This window comes from Mobula birostris, chromosome 6 (genome assembly GCF_030028105.1).
Source record: "Mobula birostris isolate sMobBir1 chromosome 6, sMobBir1.hap1, whole genome shotgun sequence".
Classification (NCBI taxonomy): Eukaryota; Metazoa; Chordata; class Chondrichthyes; order Myliobatiformes; family Myliobatidae; genus Mobula; species Mobula birostris.
In genome coordinates, this window is record NC_092375.1 from 148,560,924 (window position 1) to 148,584,934 (window position 24,011).

The window sequence follows — 24,011 nt, forward strand, 5'->3', positions numbered from 1 at the left end:
GAAGGGTTAGAACTTATGAAGGACATGGTAACCAATTACAGCAAGGGGTCAATTGATAAATTGGATATTTTATATCAAGAGCAGAACACTGGAAGAACTCAATGGTTCAAGCAGGCAAAAGGTGAAAGTCTGACAGGCCTTTTTATCTGCACTGACGATACTTCACAAGTTGAGTTCTTACAGTGCTGTTTTTGTTCTAGATTTCAGCATCAGCAGTCTCTTAAAATTATTGATTAAGGGTGCCAGGGTGTCAGGAGTTTTGCCTATCACCTCCCTCTCATTCCACACCTCCTTCCCTTCCCTTTATTCCACAGGCTATTGTCCTCCCCATAAGATCCCTTCTTCTTCAACCCTTTACCTCTTCTATCTATCACCTTTCAACTCCTCACATCACTGCCTTTCATTCCCCTGCACCCATCTACATTCCTTCTCTCACCTGGACTCAACTATTACCTGCCATCTTGTGCTGCTTCTCCTCCACCCTCCCCTTACCATTTGTTCCGGCTTTTGCCATCTTCCTTTCCAGTTCTGAGAGAGTGTCTCAGTCTGATATACCAATTGTTCATTTCCCGTCATTGATACTACCTAACCTACTGAGTTCGTCCAGCATGTTTTGTGTTTTGCTCAAGGTACACCACCTTCCGAAGTTTTTGCATCGGGAAATCTTTGTCCGCACTGCACCAACCCCACTCCCTCTCCAAAAGACTGGATTTGGTTTTAATGTCCATCCAAAACACAGCACCTGACAGAATACGGTACTTTTTCAGTGCTGTACTGAAATGTTAGTCCCACGTAGGTGCTCAGCTGCCTACGGTTGCTCCTGAGTCCCCAATCAATTAGCAAGCAGTTGATTGAAGCAGAAAATGGTAAATGGTACATTTTCCTTTCCAGAGAACAAGAGTAAAGAGCAACTGCTGCTATTATAGAGGGCCCTGCTGAAAGTGTACATGGAATATAGCGTTAATTTGTGGTCCCTTACATACAACTGATATTCTTAAGAAAGAAAGAGTGCAACCAAATCCCTCCAGACAGATTTCTACAGTGTTGGGCTTGTCCAATGAGGAGGGATTAAAAAGATGAGGCTTTTACTCTCCAGAATTTAGAAGAACGAGAGGTGATCTCATCAAATTGTGCAGAATTCTTATGTGGTTTGACAGGGGAGGTGCAATGCTGGGTCAAATATCAAGGGTAAACATTTAGGAATGAGATGAAATCCCTTCTCCGAGATGCAGCACAGAGTGTCATAGGAAGTCATTCCTGCCTGTGGCCATCAAACTTTACGACTCTACCCTTGGAGGGTCAGACACCCTGAGCCAATAGGCTGGTCCTGGACTTATTTCATAATTTACTGGCATAATTTACATATTACTATTTAACTATTATGGTTCTATTACTATTTATTATTTATGGTGCAACTGTAACAAAAACCAATTCCCCCCGGATCAATAAAGTATGACTATGACTATGACTATGACTTCACTCAGAGGCTATTGTATCTTTAGGAGATCTGTACCCAAGAGGGCTGTTTGTTGAGTTGCAATGCAAATTCATGACAGAGACTGAAAAATATTTGGATAAGAGAATCAAGAGAGGAACATAGTGCTGACATAACAAATCATCCATAATCTTATTGAAATGCAGAGCGGGCTCAAGGCGACAGTAGCCTTCTCCTGCATCTATTCTTCATGTTGTTATGATGTAACTCAAAAGATGAGAGTACGCAACTGAGGTGGCAGTGGGGAAAATAAAATATTATTTCTAAACAGCCAAGAATCTTTGAAGGAATCTTTTGTATGGATAAGGATTTATGCACGTGAAACCCCACTGGTTTCCTTGGCTGCGTAAGTCTAGGGCAAACACATTCTGGTCTCGCCAAACCCGTGAGATTGAAATAGCTCTCCTGCCCCAAACCCTGGTTTGTGTGGCTGCTGTGCAATTTGCTACCCTGTTACAACTCAGTGCCAAGAGATAACAGACAGCACACCGTATACGACTAAAGGAATTATATTTATGAAACTTACTTAACTGAAGGGTTAGTAAAGAAAAGAAAGAAAAAAACAAAATGGGCCCATTATAATTAAACAGCCATATGTGCACAAGTTGAAGCTCATCTTGAACTTCTCGGTCACTCACGCGCTGGGCCCTCAGTCTATGTGAAAGCACACACCACTTTCTGAACGTTGTTCACAATCCATGTCGAACTAACGGGTCTCCCACTGGGTCTTATCCTACGACCGGTTCTCCACAGCATCTTCCCTCTTCATCTCCTGCCGAGCAGAACTTCAAGAACAACCTTGGTGTCCCTCATAAAAAAAAAATCACCCCAGTTCCTCCATCCTAATTGATGGCACACATCATCCCCTATCTTCACCGATAACCCAAACAGGCTGAAAGTAGAACTGACTGCTCTTACAGAAGTGCTAAATGAAATACCTACAGCATAACAGTAAAGATGTGAACCAGGGCATTGAACAAGCTATATTTTAATCTGAGCAAAAGCATTCCTGTCCTCATCAACTTGCCAGCCTATCAGTATGAAAACCCTGCCACCAATCTTTCTTTGAATCATCATTAGCAAAGCCTTCAGGGTTCACACTCCAATCACTTGTAATTTCTCCTTAAAATAAAGCTTTCTTCATGTTCAAACCACTTCCAGAAAGTAAACCTTCGATTGTGTTTTTGCTCACAAATCCAACATTTTCCTACTCTTTCCTTCATGTTCTTTGCTTCTCCAGTAAGCACTTTTTGTGGTGCAACATTTCCCTTATTACTTCTGGTGTACATAAATAACTTATGTTAAGTAATTACTCAACTGTACCTTCACTCCATCCAAATGTCTCACAACACATGAACAACCATTTGATTTAATTTAGTTCTTGTCCTAAGGCATTTTACCAAGAAGAAAATACTGGATTTTTTTCAAGCAGAGAAGAAATCACGGGAATTTCATGGACTTTTGAAAGAGAGAGGATGCAGTATGAAGGGAGGAAGTGTTAGTCTGAAGAATAAACTCTGGGGTAGCAGGGAGATTTATAGCTCTTGATGTAAAGACCAGTTTTGTTACGGTGCATTGCAGTATATTTCAGAAACAATGTCCACTCTCACAGAAGTGACAAACAGCTTTGTTTTTTTTTTCACTTATGCTAGCAGGACATGCTATGCAAACCTAAAAGCCAATGACACCAGCAGACAAATAAGACAGTAACCACTGTTTCAATTGACAGCAATTCCACTTTGGAACCTTACTGACATTCAATATGTCAAAATACTGTGTATTAGATATGTTACCAGCTGTCACTGTATATACTGTATTTGTAATGGTCTTGGCTTTGAGTTTGAACCAAACTTACTAAAATCATTACCAGTCTTATTATATTGTTTTCAATCTCTGTAACTGCACTTGAGGTATCTGAAGGGACTGCTTAATGTCTTAATCAATAATGTCTTGGCACTCATGACAAATGAAAAAATGTTTAGGTTTGTTCTATATCTACTGACGCATTACAAACAAGAACATATATTTACTTTGAGAATTTAACTATAGCAACGACCTTTAGTCGAAGCTCTGTTACTGTTTTGTGTAAAGATGGTTGAAAGAATGATGTTCTGCACTCCAGCAGGTTCAGAGCCAGATCCTGGCCAACAGGTTGTAAAGCTTGCACTGCTCTTTACCCCCTTTAATGGTGTATATTTTATAATGTGCTGGTTGGATTGGAATCAGCTATCCAATTGGTTTCCTGATTGATTCTAAATTACTGTGCCCGTTGAGCTTCAGGCCCACACTAAACAAGATACTGAGAGCATGCCAAGGGGAAACAAATGTGAAAATGCTTATCAGTGGATTTGAAAAGACCTTAACATTAACCTCAATGAATGGATGAACAGTCATGCATATACAAAGAAAGCAAGTCATGGCTGAAAGTATTTCATAAGTTATTTTTCAACTTTCTAAAGGTTGCCCATAGTAAACAAAAGCAAGTTTAAAAATCAAAGGCCATATTCACCATTAAGAAGGTCATAGAGTAAAAAATCTAATATTTAATCTCTGCATAAATCCTGCTCAATTTATAAACTTGGGCTTCCTCCTCAATTATGTGTGCATTTTCTGCCTGACATTATGATCAATCATTTCAATCATGAAGGATCCCACACATTCTGCTTATGGACTGTTTGTCTCACACACGCTACATACCGTCCACGCAAGGATCACCAGACCCAAAAACAGTTACTTTCCCCAAGCAGTAAGGCTGATCAAAACCTCTACTCACTCTACCCCGCCACACCCCCCCCACATCACTACTTTATTATTTCCTATAAGCCACCTTATGCCCAGTGTCACTTTATAAATATTTATAAATATACAATTAATCTATATCTATCTATCTATCTATATATATATATATATATATATATATATGCTATCTTATGTATCTATATTTGTTGTGTTTTTAATTATTGTGTTCTTTATCTTACTGTGTTTTTTGTGCTGCATCGGATCTGGAGTCACAATTATTTCATCCTCCTTTACACTTGTGTACTGGAAATAACACTAAACAATCTTGAGTCCTGAACCTGAATGATGAATCACGCTCAGTGTTATGATTCTAAGATTTATTGCATATGAAAGGCTCTCAAGCATATTTCAACTGAACTAGGCAAAGTCTATTACAAACAAATGCATAGTCCTGGAAACTGTTTGGGAGCAAGGAAGAAGCCAATAATGTCAGGCAGGAAATGTATACATCTCCAGTCAAAAATATACCCACATCATTTTAATTAAGTGTAATGTTTTAGTCACATCTGATATACTGCATGTGCTACAAGCAAGAAGCCTAATATCTACTTTAGGACTTCCTTCTGGAAGATCAATCTTCCACAAGATGGTTTGTGCCATTCTGGTCCACATCCCTGATAGACAAAGGAGCAGAACAAGGCCATTTGGCCCATCGAGTCTGTTCTACCATTCGTTCATGGCTAGTTTTTTTTTACCTCAAACCCATTCTGTCCTTAACATGTGACAACCTTATTAATCAAGAAACTGTCAACCCCCGCTTTAAATACACCCAATGACTTGACCTGCATAGTCATTTGTGGCAATGAATTCCACAGATTCACTACCCTCTGGCTAAAGAAACTCCTCTTAATTTTAAGCAAAAGCATTAATTGAAGATATCAATTCTGGAGATGGTTTGCAATTAAAGAAAGTTGAGGTGTAAGGGGAATTCAGATACACGGATCCCAAACTCTGCCAACATTTACCACCAGGGTGCAGAAACATTAACTATGGCTCGACCTTAGAGTCCTCTTCATTGGTCTAATACTTCACCTGTAACATTAAAATGAGATCACCATGCAGCAAGTCTTGAACCTCATCAGTCCAGTGTAGGGAGCAGGGAATAAGGGAAATCAACCTATGCAACCCATCCAAAATTTAATGGTCCAATTTTTTGGCTGTGATGTGTTGGACAGCAAGATCGGATTTAGGAGATGGTTAGAAAAGGCCACAGAAAAGGTCATCATGCTCAGTTGCTCTGCAAACCTGATATTAGTCTCCCAAATGCTACAATACTAGTTACAATGGGCAAGGAAAACAAGGGTACAAGGGTTGGGTAGAGAAACTAGAATAAAAACAAGAGTATATGGGTCCTAAGCACATGATCTACCTCAGTCTGTGCAAGTATATCACCCCCAATCCCATATGCTCAAAGGCAATTCCAAATAAAGACAGTCCCCAGGTTATATTTGAGTTTAGATTTTTCACAAGTCTGAAATGTCAGTCTACATATAATTGCTATAGTTGCTGTAGTTTTTTCATTTCACCCTAATACTGCCCATAATTAAACTAATGGAATATATATTCTATCCATTACTAATGAATACCATGAACTATTTATTATTATTATTATTATTATTATTATTATTATTACATGCTTAAAAATGTTCTAAAAATGTATGGAAGAATTTGAGAAAAGTCAGAGGGAGCCTCCTGTATACTACATCTATGTTTCCTTTGATCCATTATGCTAGTCCCAATTTTTTAAAAAAGCTCTAACAGATTTGTCAAACTGCATTTCTCTTTCATAATTCCATGATCACTCTAACTAACCTATTGTCATTTTCTAAGTACCCTACTACAATTCCATCAATAATAGATTCCAGATTCTGGAATAGATTCTAGTTATGAAGGGTTATTTTCTCAACAATTCCTTGCTATCTCTCTCCCTCCACACTGTGGATATTTTTCTAGAATCCAAAGAAGTTAGGAAGATTATAGACAATGTATCCATAATCTCCAAAGCAACTTTGTTCAAAGACTTCGAACCCAGAATTTCAGATCATTATGTTTATCAGCTTTCAGACCCAATAATTTCTTTTAATTATTTTTGTAAAGATGTAATTTTTCTCTAAACTTTGGACCTGTGGTTCTTCATCATTTTCAGGGGGTTTACTGCATCTGAGAAGTCAAATACAAAATATTTCTTGAATTGCTCACTGCCATTTTTTTAATATTCAGTATAATTCTATCGTACATAAGGGACCTACATTAACCTTCACTAATCTTGTCCTTTTTCATAACTTCGCACATCTCTTTCAGAATATCTCTTATTAATACACATCATTTTACATATAATTGGTAACAATGAAGAAGGATAAGTGCAAATTTAATATTCATGGACCTATTAAGGAATATTAGACAGAAAATCAACTTTTTATATATCAGTGTTACCATAGAAGATTAAGTTAACAGAATGTTCAACATTTCAGGGAGAATTATGAACTCACACTTGCTTCCACTCATTTGCTAACATAAGACAAACATGAACAAAGTTGTCTTACGCTGTATCCTGACTGATGCCTATTTATGATGACAAGGGATTATAGCTCTGGTGATTTTTTTTGGTTCTTTGAAGTCTACATAAATCATAAAAGTGGCTTTTCTACAGAACTTCAACCGTTACACAAACATAACTTTTGCATAAACCCCATTTAAAATCTTTCTGCACCAGCCACTCCCTTACTATTCCCCACCAATACAATTTTATTTATTCAATTTTCACATCCTTTTGCTTCTCAAACAGGTAGTCAAAACATTCAATAGATGCTCCATTTTCTTTAAAACTGCTTCTAATTTCTTGTGCTGCATATATTACTTAAACCAGGTATTCCAGCAGAGGTTTAAACATTACCTATTTAAAAAAAATTATTGGAATGTGTATGTTGCTGGAAGTGCTGATATTTATTGTTGATTGCTCAATGCTCCTGACTTCAGGATACAATTAAGAGTCAATCACAATGATAGTTCTGAGGTCCAATATAGATCAGTTCAGGTAAGGAGAGTAGATTTCCTTAACTGAAGCACAACACTGTAGGAGTTCACAAGAGTAACAATGGTGCTCTTACACAGAAAGTGCTAATGTATAGAATTGATAACACTATGAGTATGTAGACTGAACAATTCTTTGAATTTGAAGGAAGCCATGCACTGCTATTTTGTATTTCTTATACATGAGTGAAGTTTATTTTGAAAAACAGATTTAAATATAGGAAGAACTAAACTCAAAACGCTAGCTTTGGTAATGAGCAGCAACACATTTATTGATCATTGACTTCAGGAAGTGGGGTGGGGGGGTGTTGGTATCAGGGCAGTGTGTGCACATTCTCCTGTTTACATCAATGGTGCTGAGACAGAGAGAGTTGAGAGCTTCAGGTTCCAGGAAGAGAACATCACCGACAGCCTGAGCTGCTCCAACCACATTGAAGCCACATCTCAGAAAGCTTACAAATGCTTCTACTTCCTCAGGAGTATAAAGAAATTTGGCATGAGTTCTTTGACTTTCACCAATTTTTATCAATGCACCATAGAAGGCATCCTGTCCAGGTGTATTACAGCTTGGTATGGCAACTGCTCTGCCTGTGACTACCAGAAACAGCAGAGTTGTGGATGGAGCTCAGCACAGTAGGTAAACCAGTTTCCCTTCCATGGACTCCATCCACACTTATCACTGCCTCAATAAAGCAGCCAGCATAATTAAAGAACCCACACACTCTGGACATTCTTTCTTCCCCCCCCCCCCACCCCACGCCATTGGGGATAAGATACAAAATCCTGAAAGCACATACCACCAGGCTCAAGGACAGCTTCTATCTAGCTGATTCACCACCCTCTGGGAAAAACAGTTTCTCCTTATCTCCATCCTAAATCTTCTCCCCTTAATCTTGAGGCAATGTCCCCTAGTTCTGATCTCACCTACCAATGGTGGTTACTATTGTCTTCAATTTTCATACTGCAGGCCCTTACCAATTATATGCCAATCTCATCACAAGGGAAGCAGGTGTTTCTCCATATGTTTTTATGTTGGCTGCATGCACTCACAGCCAGGTACTTCTTCCCTATGTTAATAGCGCCCTCAAAACCACTAACAAAAAGCACCTAACAGCAAAACCATGATGTGCCAGAGAGCTTCAATATAGAGTGACATGCAAACCATCTAAATCCATTCACATTAATGTGAGCCTCTGATAGAAGGGAAAGTCTGATGGGGCATGGTCTTTGATGGTGGAGGATAATTAGCTTCCCAGAAAAATTGACAGAAAGATACACCTCTGCTAGTCCAAAGTTGAAAGAATATGTCTGCAGCTGGAAGGCACCAAGTAAGCCAGTGTCACTCTGGACAGATATTTGTGATGTGAAAGAATACTGCAGCAGATTCACATTTGGGATTGGAGGTAGAGAGAAAGAATGTACGCGGTGAAAGAACAAAGGGAGGAAATTCAGGCAATAGCTTATTACAAAGTACTGCAACATACTGAGCATACATTGGAGACAGGACGACAACAAGTTTCGGCAGAGCAGTAAGAAGATAATAGAAATACCACCAACTAGAAACAAATTACTGAAGCATGGTATTCCAAACCTAGACCTTCCAATCCATCTATTCATTGTTGTTTCTTGTTCAACATAAGAAGCTGCCATTTCATCTTGACACCTTTGTTCACAAAATACCTTTCATTACAACGGGATAGACCAAGATGTTTATTAACCAATGAAGTGGGAAATGTTTAATACTTAGAAATGCAAGTTGTCAATTGACATACTATAGAGTCCCACAAATAGCATTGTGATCCTAACAAGTAAGTCAACTCATATTAATGTATAAAAAGTAAACTTTAGTAATATTCAGCAGGTCATACAGCATCCGTGGAAAGCAAAAACAGAACTGACATTTTGAGTTGAAGACTCTTTTACATGATAATCTAATTCTGTTTCTCTTTTCAAAATTAATGCTGTTCATTATGCTTTTCAAGAATATATATTAGCTAGGACACTGAAAACAATTCTCCACACACATCTTATCCCAGTGGGTCTCCTGCATCAACAGCAGAGGAATTTTGATTAAGTATCTCATCTGTGAAATAACACATGTAACTGAGTTGAAGTATTGGTTTTGGGGATGATCAAAACTCTAGATTTGGAACTTGATTTTAATCAGAGTTGAAGGAGTCACCTTTTGGAATGTAAGTCTGGGGCTTTTCATTTTGCAAATTAAAGAAGGCAAGATGCAGAGTACAATAAAAATGAATTCATTTTCTTCAATGTTTAAGTGCACCTGATGTTGCTATGCACAGTTCAATGTGTTTCCTGCTTTTATTCCGTATGAATTCGTAGATTTCTTCATTAATTTTGAGATAATGTTGCACACCTCTATGAGGGGTTAGATAAAATAGTTATGGACGACAGTTCTAACTGCCCAGCCAGCAGGTGTGCATCTGAGAAAGCCAAATTAATTAAATCAGCATCTAATCCTAACAGACCATTCCTACGAATTAATATTCCATGAGTTGCTGGATCATCACTTCCCTTATCTGCAGCATCTTGTACAATATAACGTGGTGGCACAAGATTCAGTAAGTACACACATCAGCCATGCAAATGAAGACGATGACCTTCACTGAGGAAGGGCTGAAACAATATACATGAAACTCTATCATTACATCAAAGAAGTGTTCTGAAAAACTGGTACATTGAAACATGCTGGTTGCCACTCTGAATGCAAAGAGCCTTAAAAGAGATCTTTAGTCACAGGCAAGGTCCCAGAAAAGTGGAGAACAGCCAAAAGAAGGAAGTATACATACATTAAATGACAATACTCCGAGGCGTACTGATTTTGGGGATCTTGAGTTCAAGACCATAGCTTCCCGAAAGCAGCAATGCAAAGTAGATAGGGTTCCAAAAGTGTATGGAATACTTGCCTTCATCAGTCAAGATGCTGAGTATAAAAGTTGCAGTGGTATAAAATTTTGCTTAGGCCACATTTGGTATGCTATTCTGGTCACTGCATTTGAGAAAAGATGTGGAGGCTTTGGAGAGAATGCAGAAGATGTACACCAGGCTGGTACCCAGATTAGAACAGTACAGCTGTCTTTGAAAAGCTCCAACACTCCCTTGTTCTTAACCTTGATATGTTCAAGCACATTAGCTTGTTGCTGATAGAGAGCATTACTATAAGGAGAGGTTGGACAGTCTTGGATTGTTTTCTCTGGAGATTTAAAGGTTGAGAGACAACTAACAGATTATAAAATTATGACAGATGTGGACATAATATATATTGGGAATCTTCTAAATAATGTTCGATTTCTGACTTTCTAGTGAATATTATGTATTTGATGTTATATGCCTCTGATGTTGCTGCAAGTAACATTTTCATTGTATTGGTGCATAGATGTACTTGTGCACGTGGCAATAAGCTCGACAATGCCCAGAGTGCAAATACTGAGTATTAAAGGGCATAGATAAAGGTGATATGGAGAAAGTTTAAGAGATGCACAAGTTGAGTTAATTTTTTGAAGCACAGAGGGTGACAAATGCCTGGAATACACTGTCAAGGGACATGGTGAAAATAGATACAATAGCAACATTTGAGAGACATTTAGAGAATCAGATGAACAGTCAGGAAATGAGGGGATATAGACCACCTGCAGACAGATGGAATTCGTTTCAATTGGCATCATGGCCTCCATGGACGTCACAGGCTGAAAGGTCTGTTCCCATGCTCTACTATTCAATTTTTGAACGTTCATGTTCTTCATCAAACTAGCATGGAGTTTGTGCACAAAGTTATTTCCGATCCAGTAACTGTTTTGTCAGTATGAAATGCTCATGTGTTATTCTGCCCTCATTCCTATCACCAAGTACAACATCATTTCAGTTTAATGTATACATAATTGGGATTTTATAATATGTAGTGAAAAACTACATTCTAATATTCACACAGTTCATTTTGATGTCATGTGTGTTTATTTATTCAGTAATTCAACCCTAAAGTCAATTTCTTATTTTACCATTGGCACTAGTTACTTAATGGAATATGAATATTTCCTATTACTCTGAAGAAGCCTATGTAGTACTATTGGTGCAAAATATATTCTGACAAGCAAATATTCCATCCTTTATGTTATAATAACAGATCAGCATCATTATTGGACAATATGTCAATGTTCAATTATATTAGGGCTGTAGTGCTAGAGCAGAACAGTTAGCTTGGCTCACAATGACACGCTCACATCTAAAAAGTTGCATATAGTGGCAATTTCTAGAGACTGTAGGGTGTGATTGTACTGCTGGAAGTAACTTGGCTTCAATGTAACTATTCTCCACTCTCTGCATTTCTATAAAGGAATTATCTTGCTTTTATTGTTGTAAATTCTGATTTCTTTGTTTTTTAAATTAAAAAATCTTGGCATGTGTTCCAGTGCAATAGACTGCTGTGAACCCACTCATATAAAGACTAGATTAGCTTTGTTTGTCACATGTAAATTGAAACATACAGTGAAATGTGTTGTTTGCATCAATGAGCAACACAGTCCAAATAAGTGCTGGGAGCAGCCCACAAGTGTTGCATGTTTCTGCGCCAACTTAGAATGCCCACAACTTACTAAGCCTAACCCATACATCTTTGGAATGTCGGTGGGGGGGGAACAGAACTGGAGCATCTGGAGGAAACCCATCTGGTCATGGGGAAAATGTAAAAACTCCTTACAGACAGTAGCCAAAATTGAACCCTGATCACTGCTGTCACTGCAGTTGTAAAGCATTACACTACCATGTCGCCCTCCACTCCACTCCCCCAGTTTCAATTAATTGATTGGAAGAGTGTTGCATAAATATGCACTGGGAAAGAAAAAGTAAACACTAAATTTCCAGGAGTGAAAACTGTTCATGTAACAAGAACATTTGGGGTCACAGTGATGAAAAGAGCAAACTTCTTAACCAATGACACTAATTAATTCTGAAACAATGAGGTACAAAAATACTTAATTCTGCACAAAAAATATTTACTAGTTTTGATGAACTATTACTTCATTAAAAGAGTACTTACGCTGTTAATTATCTGGTGGTTTTCTTATCATGCTTAATGGGCAACAAAAGAGAAAATGCAGCAACTTTATAAAAATCACAGGAAATTTAAACATGAAGCTTTTGTCACAAGGAAATTGTGCATTAGCCAGCAGTTGGGCATCACTTCCTTGCCAAAAATTACTAACCAATTTTCACATCAGAAACTGTGTGCACATTTCTAAGTCTTTTATCTTCATCAGAATCTGGTAAGAAGCCAACTGGCCATTTGTAATTTGACATGTGGCACCTATGCCACTCCTAGGTGAGATGAGAGATCTGCAGCAAAAAAATGATCCCGTTGCATCAATACTAATATTTATCTGACTGTGAATGATAAAGTTTATTTTTAAATCAACAACTTTTGCATTCATCTTCATAATCAAGGGAAGAGAGTGTTCCATTTAATTTTAAGAATCCCTGTGTCCCTAATCCAAAGACGTTATGGAGTTCACCAAAGACGTTTTGATTTTCACATCCAGCCTAATGATCTCCTATTCATCCCAATTATTCACTTGAACAACTTACATTCCTTGCTGCTACACGATATATTCCTGTGAATTGTTTATTCCATGCACCTGTAACTTAAATCAGCTAGTTTATTCCAAGTGTACACTGACTGTATTCATACCAGTACTTGACAGATCAATACAAAGAAGCCTATTGCTATTCAGATCATATTTTAGATTGAAGTGATCAATGAAAGATCCAAAATATTTTAGACAACAATGCTGGATTTTGAAGTTGAATTTTAATTGGAAACATTTCCAAATGAAATTACTCATAATCGAGGCTGAATATACTTAGTTCTTTTCATCTTTCATATTTATGGGATTTTTACTGACTTCATTGCCTTCATCAAAAGAAGAGCAAGAAACTAACCCAACTGCTGATCATCTGGGATAGTAGATAAACTGAAGAGTCAAACGTCCATTAAAGGTTCTTGAACCTCTTTGTCACCTTGCTCAATGAAAATAACAGTCTACTGGTGGTACCATGTGTTAATTTACACCATCAATGCCCCTGGTGGTAATATTCAGTTTGTCCATACTAAACATACATCATTCAGGCCACAGCAGACTGGATAGAACAATCTTACTTATCATATTCAACTCAACTCAACTCAACTCACATATTTTGATAAATTTGGCCAAATATGAGGTATCTCCCCAAGAAGGGACTGCACAGGCCTTTTCTATACCTTTATGTTGTATCAGAAGTGCCATGATTCAATGACTATTTAAAATAAATCTGAAATATCCAGTAACTGTTACTAAATATAATGGAGTGGAATAGAACACTCTCAAACTTTATACTGGAGTTACTGTTTTAAAGATTTTCTGAAATTATTTGGTTACATTATTCATAGGAATTGAAATGGATGAGAGGACTAGCGATGATCGGGAATATTGTCTCCCCTTTGTTTTATCTTGGTCCTCGTGTCGAGGCTGTAGCAAATGAGAAAATATACTCTATCATTGACATTTGCACTTGCTGTTTGTTTCAGAAACCCCCCGATTGGCTCTGGCCGTGGTGCTGAAACTGGAAGCCCAGAAACAGCGGTCCCTAGGGACAAAAATATTTGACATCGGGACTTGTAAATTGCAGTTACATTATTTATGAAGACTAAAAGGAGGAAATGAGCCGAGTAATTGCCAATCATCACTACCTCTACATCAAGTAATTCTACTGCTGGTTGATGTTTAAAATCGAGCTCAGTTCTTCGAGATAATGCAGCGGTTCTGAAAACTCCACTGTGCAAGTACTGTCTTCCAGTAACGGGTCGTATTACAGCGTATCCCGTCAGTATCACAGCTGATTAATAATCACAAAACAAAAAGCCGTAACCAACGTATTGTCTTTTCCGGTAGCGGCCGTACAGTCAGCAGAGCATTACAATTAAAATATAAAACCACCTTCGAGTAGGGGAAGCTCTATATTTAGCCTACGAATTTACGAAATATAAGTGAAAGGTGTGCTTTTACAACAAGACACTGCTTGTGATTTCTATTCTGTTCCATCTATCTGCAGCAATCCTCCAGTGTTTAGAGGTAAAGTTTTTCCACTTTACGTTAAAATGTCACTTTTGGGCTATCTCTGATTATACTTTCATTTTCTAAAACTGCAGTCATCCCTTTATCGCCATCCACAACTCTCCTCCCCCACCTCATCCTCATCACCAACCCCCATCGCCAATTTACAGACAAAAACTCTATACATCTCTGCAGTTCAAAGCACTTACGAGTTCCGTCGAATCGTGTAGCAATTGTATCCAAAAAGGTGTTCTGAGGCGCAAGCAATCCTTTCATGACAGGCATTTTGTGTTGGCAATAACAGCCGTAGCCATTAAAAACGTTTAAACCGTAGGAAAAGATAATATGTGTAAGTATATTTACATATACAGGAACAAGGAGTCAGCCCCACGCATCCGAGCGTTTGTGTTGTCCTGAACACTTCGGCCACGAAGAAGTAATCATCCCTTCTTCAGTCGAAAAGTTGATCACAAGTTAAACCGGCACTGTACAGCTGCTTGAGCTTAGGACTCGAGCTGTGTGTGTGTGTGTATGTGTGTGTTTGTATATGTGAGTGAGGAGAGTGAGAGAGAGAGAGAGAGAGAGAGAGAGAGAGAGAGAGAGAGAGAGAGAGAGAGAGAGAGAGAGAAGAAAAGAGAGGGGGAGGGAGGGAGGGAAGGAGAGAGAGAGAAAGAGAGAGAGAGAGAGGAGAATCAGAGAGAGAGAGAGAGAGAGTGAGAGATGCTGGAGTCTGGGGAGGGCTTTTTTTCTTCTGGTAGCTCGAGAAGGGAGAAAGTGCTTCCAATGCGCCTGCTTTGTCCAAGCAGATGCTTGGTCACATGAGTAGCAGGGACTCAGGATGATGGGGTGGATCCTTGGGGCAGCCGCCGTTCTCAGGTAACATCAATACACGTGGACAGTCACCCTCGCAAGACGCGCCCAAAGCTGCAAAACTACCAGATCCCAGGGGCTACCAGCGCCAGATGTCATTATAAGATTTTGTGATTATCATTTTACAATATTTGCCGTTATGCTTCCTTGCCTTGTGTGTACGTAAGTCATCTCTTTTTTTTAGTCGGATAAATATTTATAAACCGACATTGCGTCAAGATTGGCTGGATATTTTGACAATGGAATTAATGAAATACCATACTCCGGAGCACCTTAGCATCGGAGAGTTAGTTGGACCTGAATTACATGCTGATCAATTGTATCTCCAGCTACACTTTACTTTGAATTACTCAATTTTCACGATATGACTGTGTGAGCAGTCTAAACACGGATTTGCTAAATAAATAGGGCGGGGATTTGAGATAATTGGCAAAACCAACATCGCTTGAAGAGAAAAAAATTTCAACGATCCCAATTTGTCTTAAATACACATTATTCCATTTTTAATATCCATTGGCTATATGCAGTGTCAGACATCAGTTAGGAATGTTGACTATGTTGATTTAGATCCATTTCCAAATAAAGAATCATCTACCTAAACGGTGAAATATATATATTTTTAAACTTAAGCTCGCTGAAGTCAAATATTGCAAAAAGTATGATTTTAATGGGTGGTGGGTTCCTTAGCGACCTTGCTTAAACCAAGTATGCCATTGGCTGACAGAAACGTGAAATAAAAAAGAAACAGAGTCACTAATGTCACTAAAATGAAATTAACTTCCGACCAGGTGAACAACTAAAATGCACATTGCATTACATTACGAATAGGTTCAGTAATTTTCCGGCTATCTACAGCCAATGATGCTGGTGATTGCTTGTATCATACGAAAGCTAGTTGGGCACTGTTTTAATGTTTCCTTAATTACGTTCCTTTTGAAAGAAATATGGTTTCACTCTTAGTCATAAGCTTTAATGGGCACTACTAACTTTAAGATGTAGTCCGAATCATGCTGCACCTGTATCCTTAGTTAATATGCATCCTCATGTGTCAACCTGTTAATGGCATCCTATGTCCTCAACATCTCTTTTTTAGAGGGAATGGGTATCCCTCTTCGTCACAGAGTCTATTCCCCGTTTCCTACTGACTGTCCTCTCATCTCTCCCAGTGTTACGGTGTAGCGGGGGGAGGTGGCTCCACCGTCTTTTCACCATGGTAGGTTTGCACTGTGAGCTGTGAGCATTTTCTGACTGGATTCGCCTTGAAGATTTTAATTAGTCAGAAGCAGATCATTAAAGAGCAAAACATCTGCAACATAGGATGAACAGCTCAGTGGGGAAAACAGAAGCAGCCTCATTTGGAGTGGAGAAAGAGCTGGTTTGTTTCACCTTAAATCCAGCACGAAAGACAACACTTATTACAGCAGAGTGCAACTTTTCGTGTTAGTAAATGAAGGTTCTGAGCAAAGCAATATTTCATTGGTTTTCTTGGAGGGCTCTGGTGAACTGTTCACCATGCCTTGTGAGAAAATGTAACCCTTCAATGTTTTAAGATGTTATGCACGGAGATCGGAACGAAGGATTGATTGAATTCAAAGGTAATTCCTTGACAGTAGGGGATTTGAAGTGGGCTATTTCTCCCTCGATTAATAAAAAAGAACTTGAACTAGTCTTTCAGCAGAAATACTGTTTGGGAGTTCTTACTGTAACCAATTGGTGGTGACACTTACCTATTAAACAACATTAATTGCATCTCTTAATTGAATGGGATATTGAGAGAGATCTTCAGACCATACTACAACACGAGGAATTCTGCAGATGCTGGAAATTCAAGCAACACACATCAAAGTTGCTGGTGAACGCAGCAGGCCAGGCAGCATCTCTAGGAGGAGGTACAGTCGACGTTTCAGGCCGAGACCCTTCGAAGGGTCTCGGTCTGAAACGTCGACTGTACCTCCTCCTTGAGATGCTGCCTGTCACCAGCAACTTTGATGTGTGTTGCTTCAGACCATACAACCTTGAATAGAGAAACTTTCCTTTATAATTTCCTTTATAATTTATGACTCGGTCGTCAGCTATAAATTCCGTTTTAAAAAATGGCATAAATCAATCACACCGTCCTGGAATTTGCTTCGCATTTTCATGTTTTATAGGGGGAAAAATCCTTCTCTTTACCAGTTAGGCTATGCATGAAATTTGTATGTCTCCTTCATTCCAAGTCAGGACGTCAGGTAACTCTGCGCCGTCTACGACGGTATCAATAATTTGGATGATGAAGTTGATGGCTTTGTGACCGAATTTGCGGACGATACGATGATAGGTGGAGGGACAGGTAGTGCTGGGGAAGCAAAGAGGCTACAGAAGGACTTAGACAGATTAGGAGAATGGGCAAAGAGGTGGCAGATGGAATACCGTGTCGGGAAGTGTATGGTCATGCACTGTGGTAAAAAAAATTTAAAAACCTAGACTTAATTCTAAATGGCGAGAAAATTCATAAATCTCAGATGCAAAGGGACTTAGGAGTCTTCGTGCGGGATTCCTTAAAGGTTAATTTGCAAGTTGAGTCGGTGGTGAAGAAGACAAATTCGAAGTTAGCATTCATTTCGAGAGGGCTAGAATATCAAAGCAGGGATGTAATATTGAGGCTTTAGAAGGCGCTGATGAGACCTCATTTGGATAATTGTGAGCACTTTTAGGCCCCTTATCTAAGAAAGGATGTGCTGACATTGGACAGGGTTCAAAAGAGACTCACGAAAAAGATTACGGGTTTGAAAGGCTTAGCATATGCTAAACGTTTGATGGCTCTGGGCCGGTACTCATTAGAATTTAGAAGAATGGCGGTGTTGGTGTGGGGGGGGGGAGTCTATTTAAAAGCTACTGAATGTTGAAAGGCCTCAGTAAAGTGGATGAAGGGCGAATGTTTCCTATGGTGGGGAGTCTAAGACCAGAGTACACAGCCTCAGAATAGAGGGACGTCCATTTAGAATGGAGATAAGGAGAAATTTCTTTAGCCAGAGTGTGACGAATCTGTGGAGTTCGTTGCCACCGGCGGCCATGGAGGCCAAATCATTGGATATATTTAAGGCAGAGGTTGATAGATTATTGAATAGTTAGGACATGAAGGGATATGGGGAGAATACAGGAGATTGGGGCTGAGAAGAAAATGGATTAGCCATAATGAAGAGGCGGAACAGATTCGATGGGCCAAATGGCCTAATCTGATTTTATATTTTAAGGTCTTACGGTCGGTGTACTATGAACTAGCGTTTTGTATACCTTGGGGTTCACCAGCGATTGCATGCCTTTATGTCACGACGACCAATAGTTTAAGTCTGTCAACCTCTTGAAATCAGCAAAACAGTTTGTTATGAATCCCTTTACTCATTTTACAGGTCGCATCGCATCGTTCATGCACCCTTCTAAGGTGTTGCTGGATTAAAGATTAAACAAAACAACCGAAGATTGTCGAGAGGGTTGACACATCATTCTCGCAGATCCCGCCTCCGAGTGTAAAAGTCAACGTGTATGAATATTGAAGCCTGACCTACTAATGTCCGACACTAGAACACCCAAAAGCTGTGGATCTGAACACGTCTCGACGTCCACTTTTCATATCTCATCTGCCTATAGATAATACAGTATACCAAGTATACCACTAAAGACAACTCTAACAAAAGGTTAAAAGATTCCCTTCTTCACTTTTAGGCTGCATCATCACACTTTCAGTTTCTTAATTTTCGCCAAAGCGTCGTCATTTGTCAAGTATTTAATCAGAAAAATAGTTTAGTGTAAAAAGTGACTTTCACGGCCTCACATTGCGTTAGTGCTTAACGCTGATCTGATTAAACCATACATGCTTCCGCTTGCGGAACGGACCCCGGAGTTTTGGCCTATAACTATTTGATAAGGTTTGAAATTCTACCCCACAAGGAATGAGATGACCAACATAAATGTACTTACAAAGATATGCAAGCACAGAGGTTGTGTGGAGAGGCGAGAGGAGAGTGAATGGAGAAAGAGGAGAGAGAGGGGAGAGAGCGAGAGGGAGGGAGGGAGGGAGGGGGGGGGAGAGAGAGAGAGAGAGAGAGAGAGAGAGAGAGAGAGAGAGAGAGAGAGAGAGAGAGAGAGAGAGAGAGAGAGAGAGAGAGAGAGAGGAATGGAGAGGCTGTGGGGCATCGAGATGTGGCTGTCGAGGTCAAAGTCTGTTCTTGTGCCATAAAAGCCGTGTCATCACGAGTGTCTAAACTTCGCGATATTTGTATGAAGTGTCTTCCTCAAAAAGATGTGCATGTTATCAATATCAGATAATAAAACTTTTTTTCCGGCGGGGAAGGTTTTTTTTTCATTCAAGACAGGATTCCTTGGCGGCTATTTGTAGCGCTCGGTCGAACCCATCTGCCTGTTCCCTCATCAAAAGAATGCAAATAGAGGTGTATGCTCGCGCGCAAAGGAGTCCCACTAATCGCTTCAAATTCTGTACTATTCCCCCGTCCGTAGTGTGACCTATTACCCAGTTAACCGATCTTTTGAAGGCAGGACCGCGGCGACAACCTGCTTCTGTATTTCAGATGAATTTTATTTCATGGTCCCCGTGAGAAACTTTGTGCCCGTTGCTCTAAATGCTACCCCGAAAATTCTTGCAATGACCTCGTGTATACAATTGCTACCGTGGCTGATTTTCTATTTTGCATTTCACAAAGGCCAACATTGAAACAAGAGTGAGAACCATCGCGCTATTATGTAGTTTTCAAGGGAGTAGTCGCGATGTGTTCCGGGACTAGGAACAAAGAGAAGGAGCACGGAGGGGGTGCAGGTCAGAATTTGTGCCTTCTGGCAATTCCCCATTGTTTGCAGCTTAATAGTTTAAACCCACCTGACTGTAGCCACTAAACCCACTGGCTGTAGCCAAATGCTGCAGGAGGGTATTTAATGCCCAGAGTTCGAAATAAAATGGAGAAATTGCATTTTCTGATTTACAAAAAAAATCCTGAGGAATTGGAGAATAGCGCACGGGGAGAAGCAGTTTACAGTAACAAAATGCAGTAGCGCCCTCTCAGCAACATCGCAGTACAACACCAGCACGGCGCTGAGAAAACCTTAACAAAACCCATTCGACAAGAAACACAGCTTTACGCTGAAATATCCGTGATTACTTTTGGGGGGAGGCGGCTCACAAAAGTTAGGAAGTGGCCCACGGCTGGTGGTCAGTAACCTCGGTTACGCCGCGTTCAGTTGCTGAGCATTGGCAATAGTCCTTTTTTCTCTCTCCTCTCCGTGTCGATACTGCACAAAGCAAAGCAAGGCGGGGAATCAGCTCCGTGACAATTGCATGAGTCCACGTGGCACGACTAACTGTAAGTCACATCATTCATTGTTGGAAAGAGAAGTAATCATTGCATTTCCCGAAAGCAAAATCATTTTGGGTACACAGATTGCTATATGAAATGCACAGCGGGAGTTCCCTATTATATTTTGAATACAAAGACTTTCTCGTTTCTGGACAGGGGATTGTTATCTGGTTGAGCGAGAGAGAGAGTTAATCGCAATGGGGCATTTAGGGAATAGTGACCATTATTATGACAGAAATTTACATTAAGTTTTAAAGTATGTAGTCGATCTGAAAGTAGGGTTTTAAATCCAAGAAAACGCAACATGGAAGCGATGAGGGGCAAAATGGTTGTGGTTGATCGGGAAACGACATTAAACGTCAGAGAATTGTCTGCGCATGGTCAAAAGAGAAAATAAAAGACAATATTATCTCCAAGTACCAGGCTTATAATGTCTGAAATACCAGGAAGCCTGATGACTGGGAATAGTTTGGAAGTTAGCAAAGGAAGGTCAAAAACTTGATAAAGGGAAAATAAAATAAGAGAGCAAAATGAGAAGTAGCATAAAACACATCTCATCTAAATGTGCAAACGGTAAAAAGCTAGCGAGAGCAAATGTGAGTGCTTTATAGACAAACACGAGAATTTATAATGGGGAACAATGAAATGGAAAATGAAGTGAAACAAATAATGTTTGTGTCTTCACAGAAAATGGCTAAAAATAGAAAGAAACACCAGAGAACAAAGGGTCCAGTGAGAATAAGAATCTGAAGAAACAGATATGAGGGGTAAATAAGTACCAGAGAAGCTTCTGGGTCTGAATGCTGACAAATCCCAAGGATCCAAAAATCTATACTGCAGATTTTTGAAAGAGACTGTAGATGCTCTGGTAATAATTTTCAAAATTCTACAGATTCTGGAATCGCTCCAAGCTAATGTGATGACAGCCAACATAAAAGCCAAGGCGAAGTCATATAACAGAGCAAAAATTAGTCGGAAGTTAAAGGATTGGAAAGCTTTTAAAAACCAGAAAGCAACTAAAAAGTCATTAAGAAGGTAAAGATGGAATATGAAGTGACTGAAGAGATTGTGGAGGCATTAATAATGATCTTTCAAGAATCACTACAGTCTGGAATGGCTCCGGAAGACTGGAAAATGCAATGTTTGTCCACTCTTCAAGAAGGGAGCGTGGCAGAAGAAAGAAAACTATAGGCCAGACTATAAGTCAAACTATTCGTCTGACTCAGTGGTCGGGAAAACATTGGTGTCGATCATTAAGGATGAGGTCTCAGGGTACTTGGAGGTATATGATAAAATAGGCCATAGTCAGCATGGTTTCCTCAAGGAAAAATCTTCCCTGACAAATCTGTTAGAATTCTTTGAAGAAATAACAAGCAGGATAGACAAAGGAGAATCAGTTGATGTTGTGTACTTGGATTTTCAGAAGGCATTTGACAAGGTGCCAACATGAGGCTGCTTAACAAGCTATGGGCATTGCAGGAAAGATTCTGGCATGAATAAACCTGTTGCTGATTGGCAAAGGGAAATATTGGGAATAAAGGGAACCTTTTCTAGATGGCTGCCGGTGACTAGTAGTGCTCTACAGTGGTCTGCGTTGGGACCGATTTTACGCTATATGTCAATAATTATGATGATGGAATTGATGCCATTGTTGGAAATTCTGCAGATGGTATGAGAAAAGGTGGAGAGGCAGGCAGTTTTGAGGAAGTAGAGAGGCTACAGAAGGACTTAGGCAAATTAGGAGAATGCCAAAGAAATGGGAGATGGAATACATTGTCAGAAAGTGTATGGTCATGCACCTTGGTAGAAGAAATGAAAGCATTGACTTTTTTTTAAATGAGGGAGAAACTACAAAAAAAAACTGAGGCAAATGGGACTTGGAAGACCCTGTGCAGGATTCCCTAAATGTTAATTTGAAGGTTGAGTCTGTGGCGAGGAAGGCAAATGCAATGTTTGCATGCATTTCAAGAGGACTAGAATATACAGTAAAAGCAAGGATGTAATGTTGAGACTTTATAAAGCTCTGGTGAGGCCTCACTTGGAGTACTGTAAGCAGTTTGGAGCACTTTATTCTAGAAAGGATGTGCTGAAACTGGAGAGGGTTCTAAGGAGGTTCATGAAAATGACTCCAAAATTGAGTGGCTTGTGATATAAAGAGTGTTTGTTGGCTCTGGGCTGGTACTTACTAGAATTCAGAAGAATGAGGGGTGACCTTGTTAGACAGATTTTGGGTAGACGATTCATTTACACTTAAATGACTTTGGCCACCAGTCTTCTGTTTAACAAAGTACTGTGGATTGAGTTCATAACAATGCATTTCCTAAAAGCTGTGAATACCAGATGCTGCTGACGCCATAGTTTGACCAGATGTAGTTTCGAAGACAGTATTATCTATACTTTATAAATATGAATTGTCCTCTATGTTAGCACATAAAATACCAAATAAATGTATTGTGGATTTAACTTGCATTCCTAAAGGCTGTGAATACCAACCCAGACATGTGGGCGTCAGGAGGAAAGGGTGAAGTCAGAAGGTGTGATGTTTTGTATGTAGCTTCAAAAGAAAACATTGTCTATGCATTGTCTATACCTTGTAAATAGGAATTGCCCTTTGTGTTTAGCAAATAAATATCGAGCCCACATTGGGCTAGCAGACCTTTTCCACCAAAAGAGTCTTGATGCCTGCTGTATGTATCGTTTCTCGGCCTTTTGGCTCAGATCAAGTGTAGTGTCTGTTCTTATCAGATCGGAAGGCGGAGGAGAAGATTTCGCGCTGACGCAGGGGTGGATCCTAATGCTGATTGGCTTCCAATCTAACACCCCATACCAGCGACGAAAGCGGTGAGGAAGATGGGGGCAGAGACCAGCGCATCGGCTTGAGGTCCGGGAATCAAGAACACTGTCAGGCTGACAGTGCGAGACCGGAACAGGGGCACCGGCTTCACCCAAGAGACCTTCATCCGGAAGGTCTTGATGGAATGCTGTGGATTTACGCCCGAGGACATCTACTGCGTCCAGGATTTTGCAGGTTTCTTCGATGTCACCTTCCGGCAGGCCGCAGGGTGGCAGAAGCTGTACCAGTAGCTTCAGCTGAAGGGGAGGGAGGTGCCGCTGTCGCTGCTGAAAGCACAGGCCTTCTTTGCGACAGCCACCCGGCAGGAATGGACAATCACAGTCCAGATGTTTAACCTGTACGTGCCAGTGGTGGACGTCCTTACATTCCTTGCTTGGTATGTGGAGAGCGTAGGAACTCCAGCGGACGTGAAGGACGGACTGGGGATCTAGACCAGCAAGCGGCAGGTCAAGGTGAAGCTGAGGGTGGACTCCAACAGCGAGGTCATCCAGCCCTCCCCCCCTCGGTTTTCGCCA

The 24,011-nt window shown here is 39.9% G+C and overlaps 1 protein-coding gene and 1 pseudogene across 1 annotated transcript in view; one reads left to right on the top strand and one right to left on the bottom strand.

The window, feature by feature from the left end:
- The window catches only part of kcnh3 (potassium voltage-gated channel, subfamily H (eag-related), member 3), a 636,348-nt gene extending 621,636 nt beyond the window's left edge, over nucleotides 1-14,712 (bottom strand). The window contains exon 1 of the mRNA XM_072259611.1: nucleotides 14,637-14,712. Within this exon, the coding sequence (XP_072115712.1) occupies nucleotides 14,637-14,712 (76 nt within the window). The remainder of the gene's footprint in view (nucleotides 1-14,636) is intronic.
- An 8,623-nt stretch (nucleotides 14,713-23,335) lies between these two features.
- LOC140199920 (U2 spliceosomal RNA) lies at nucleotides 23,336-23,467 on the top strand (annotated as a pseudogene).
- The last annotated feature ends 544 nt before the right edge of the window (nucleotides 23,468-24,011 follow it).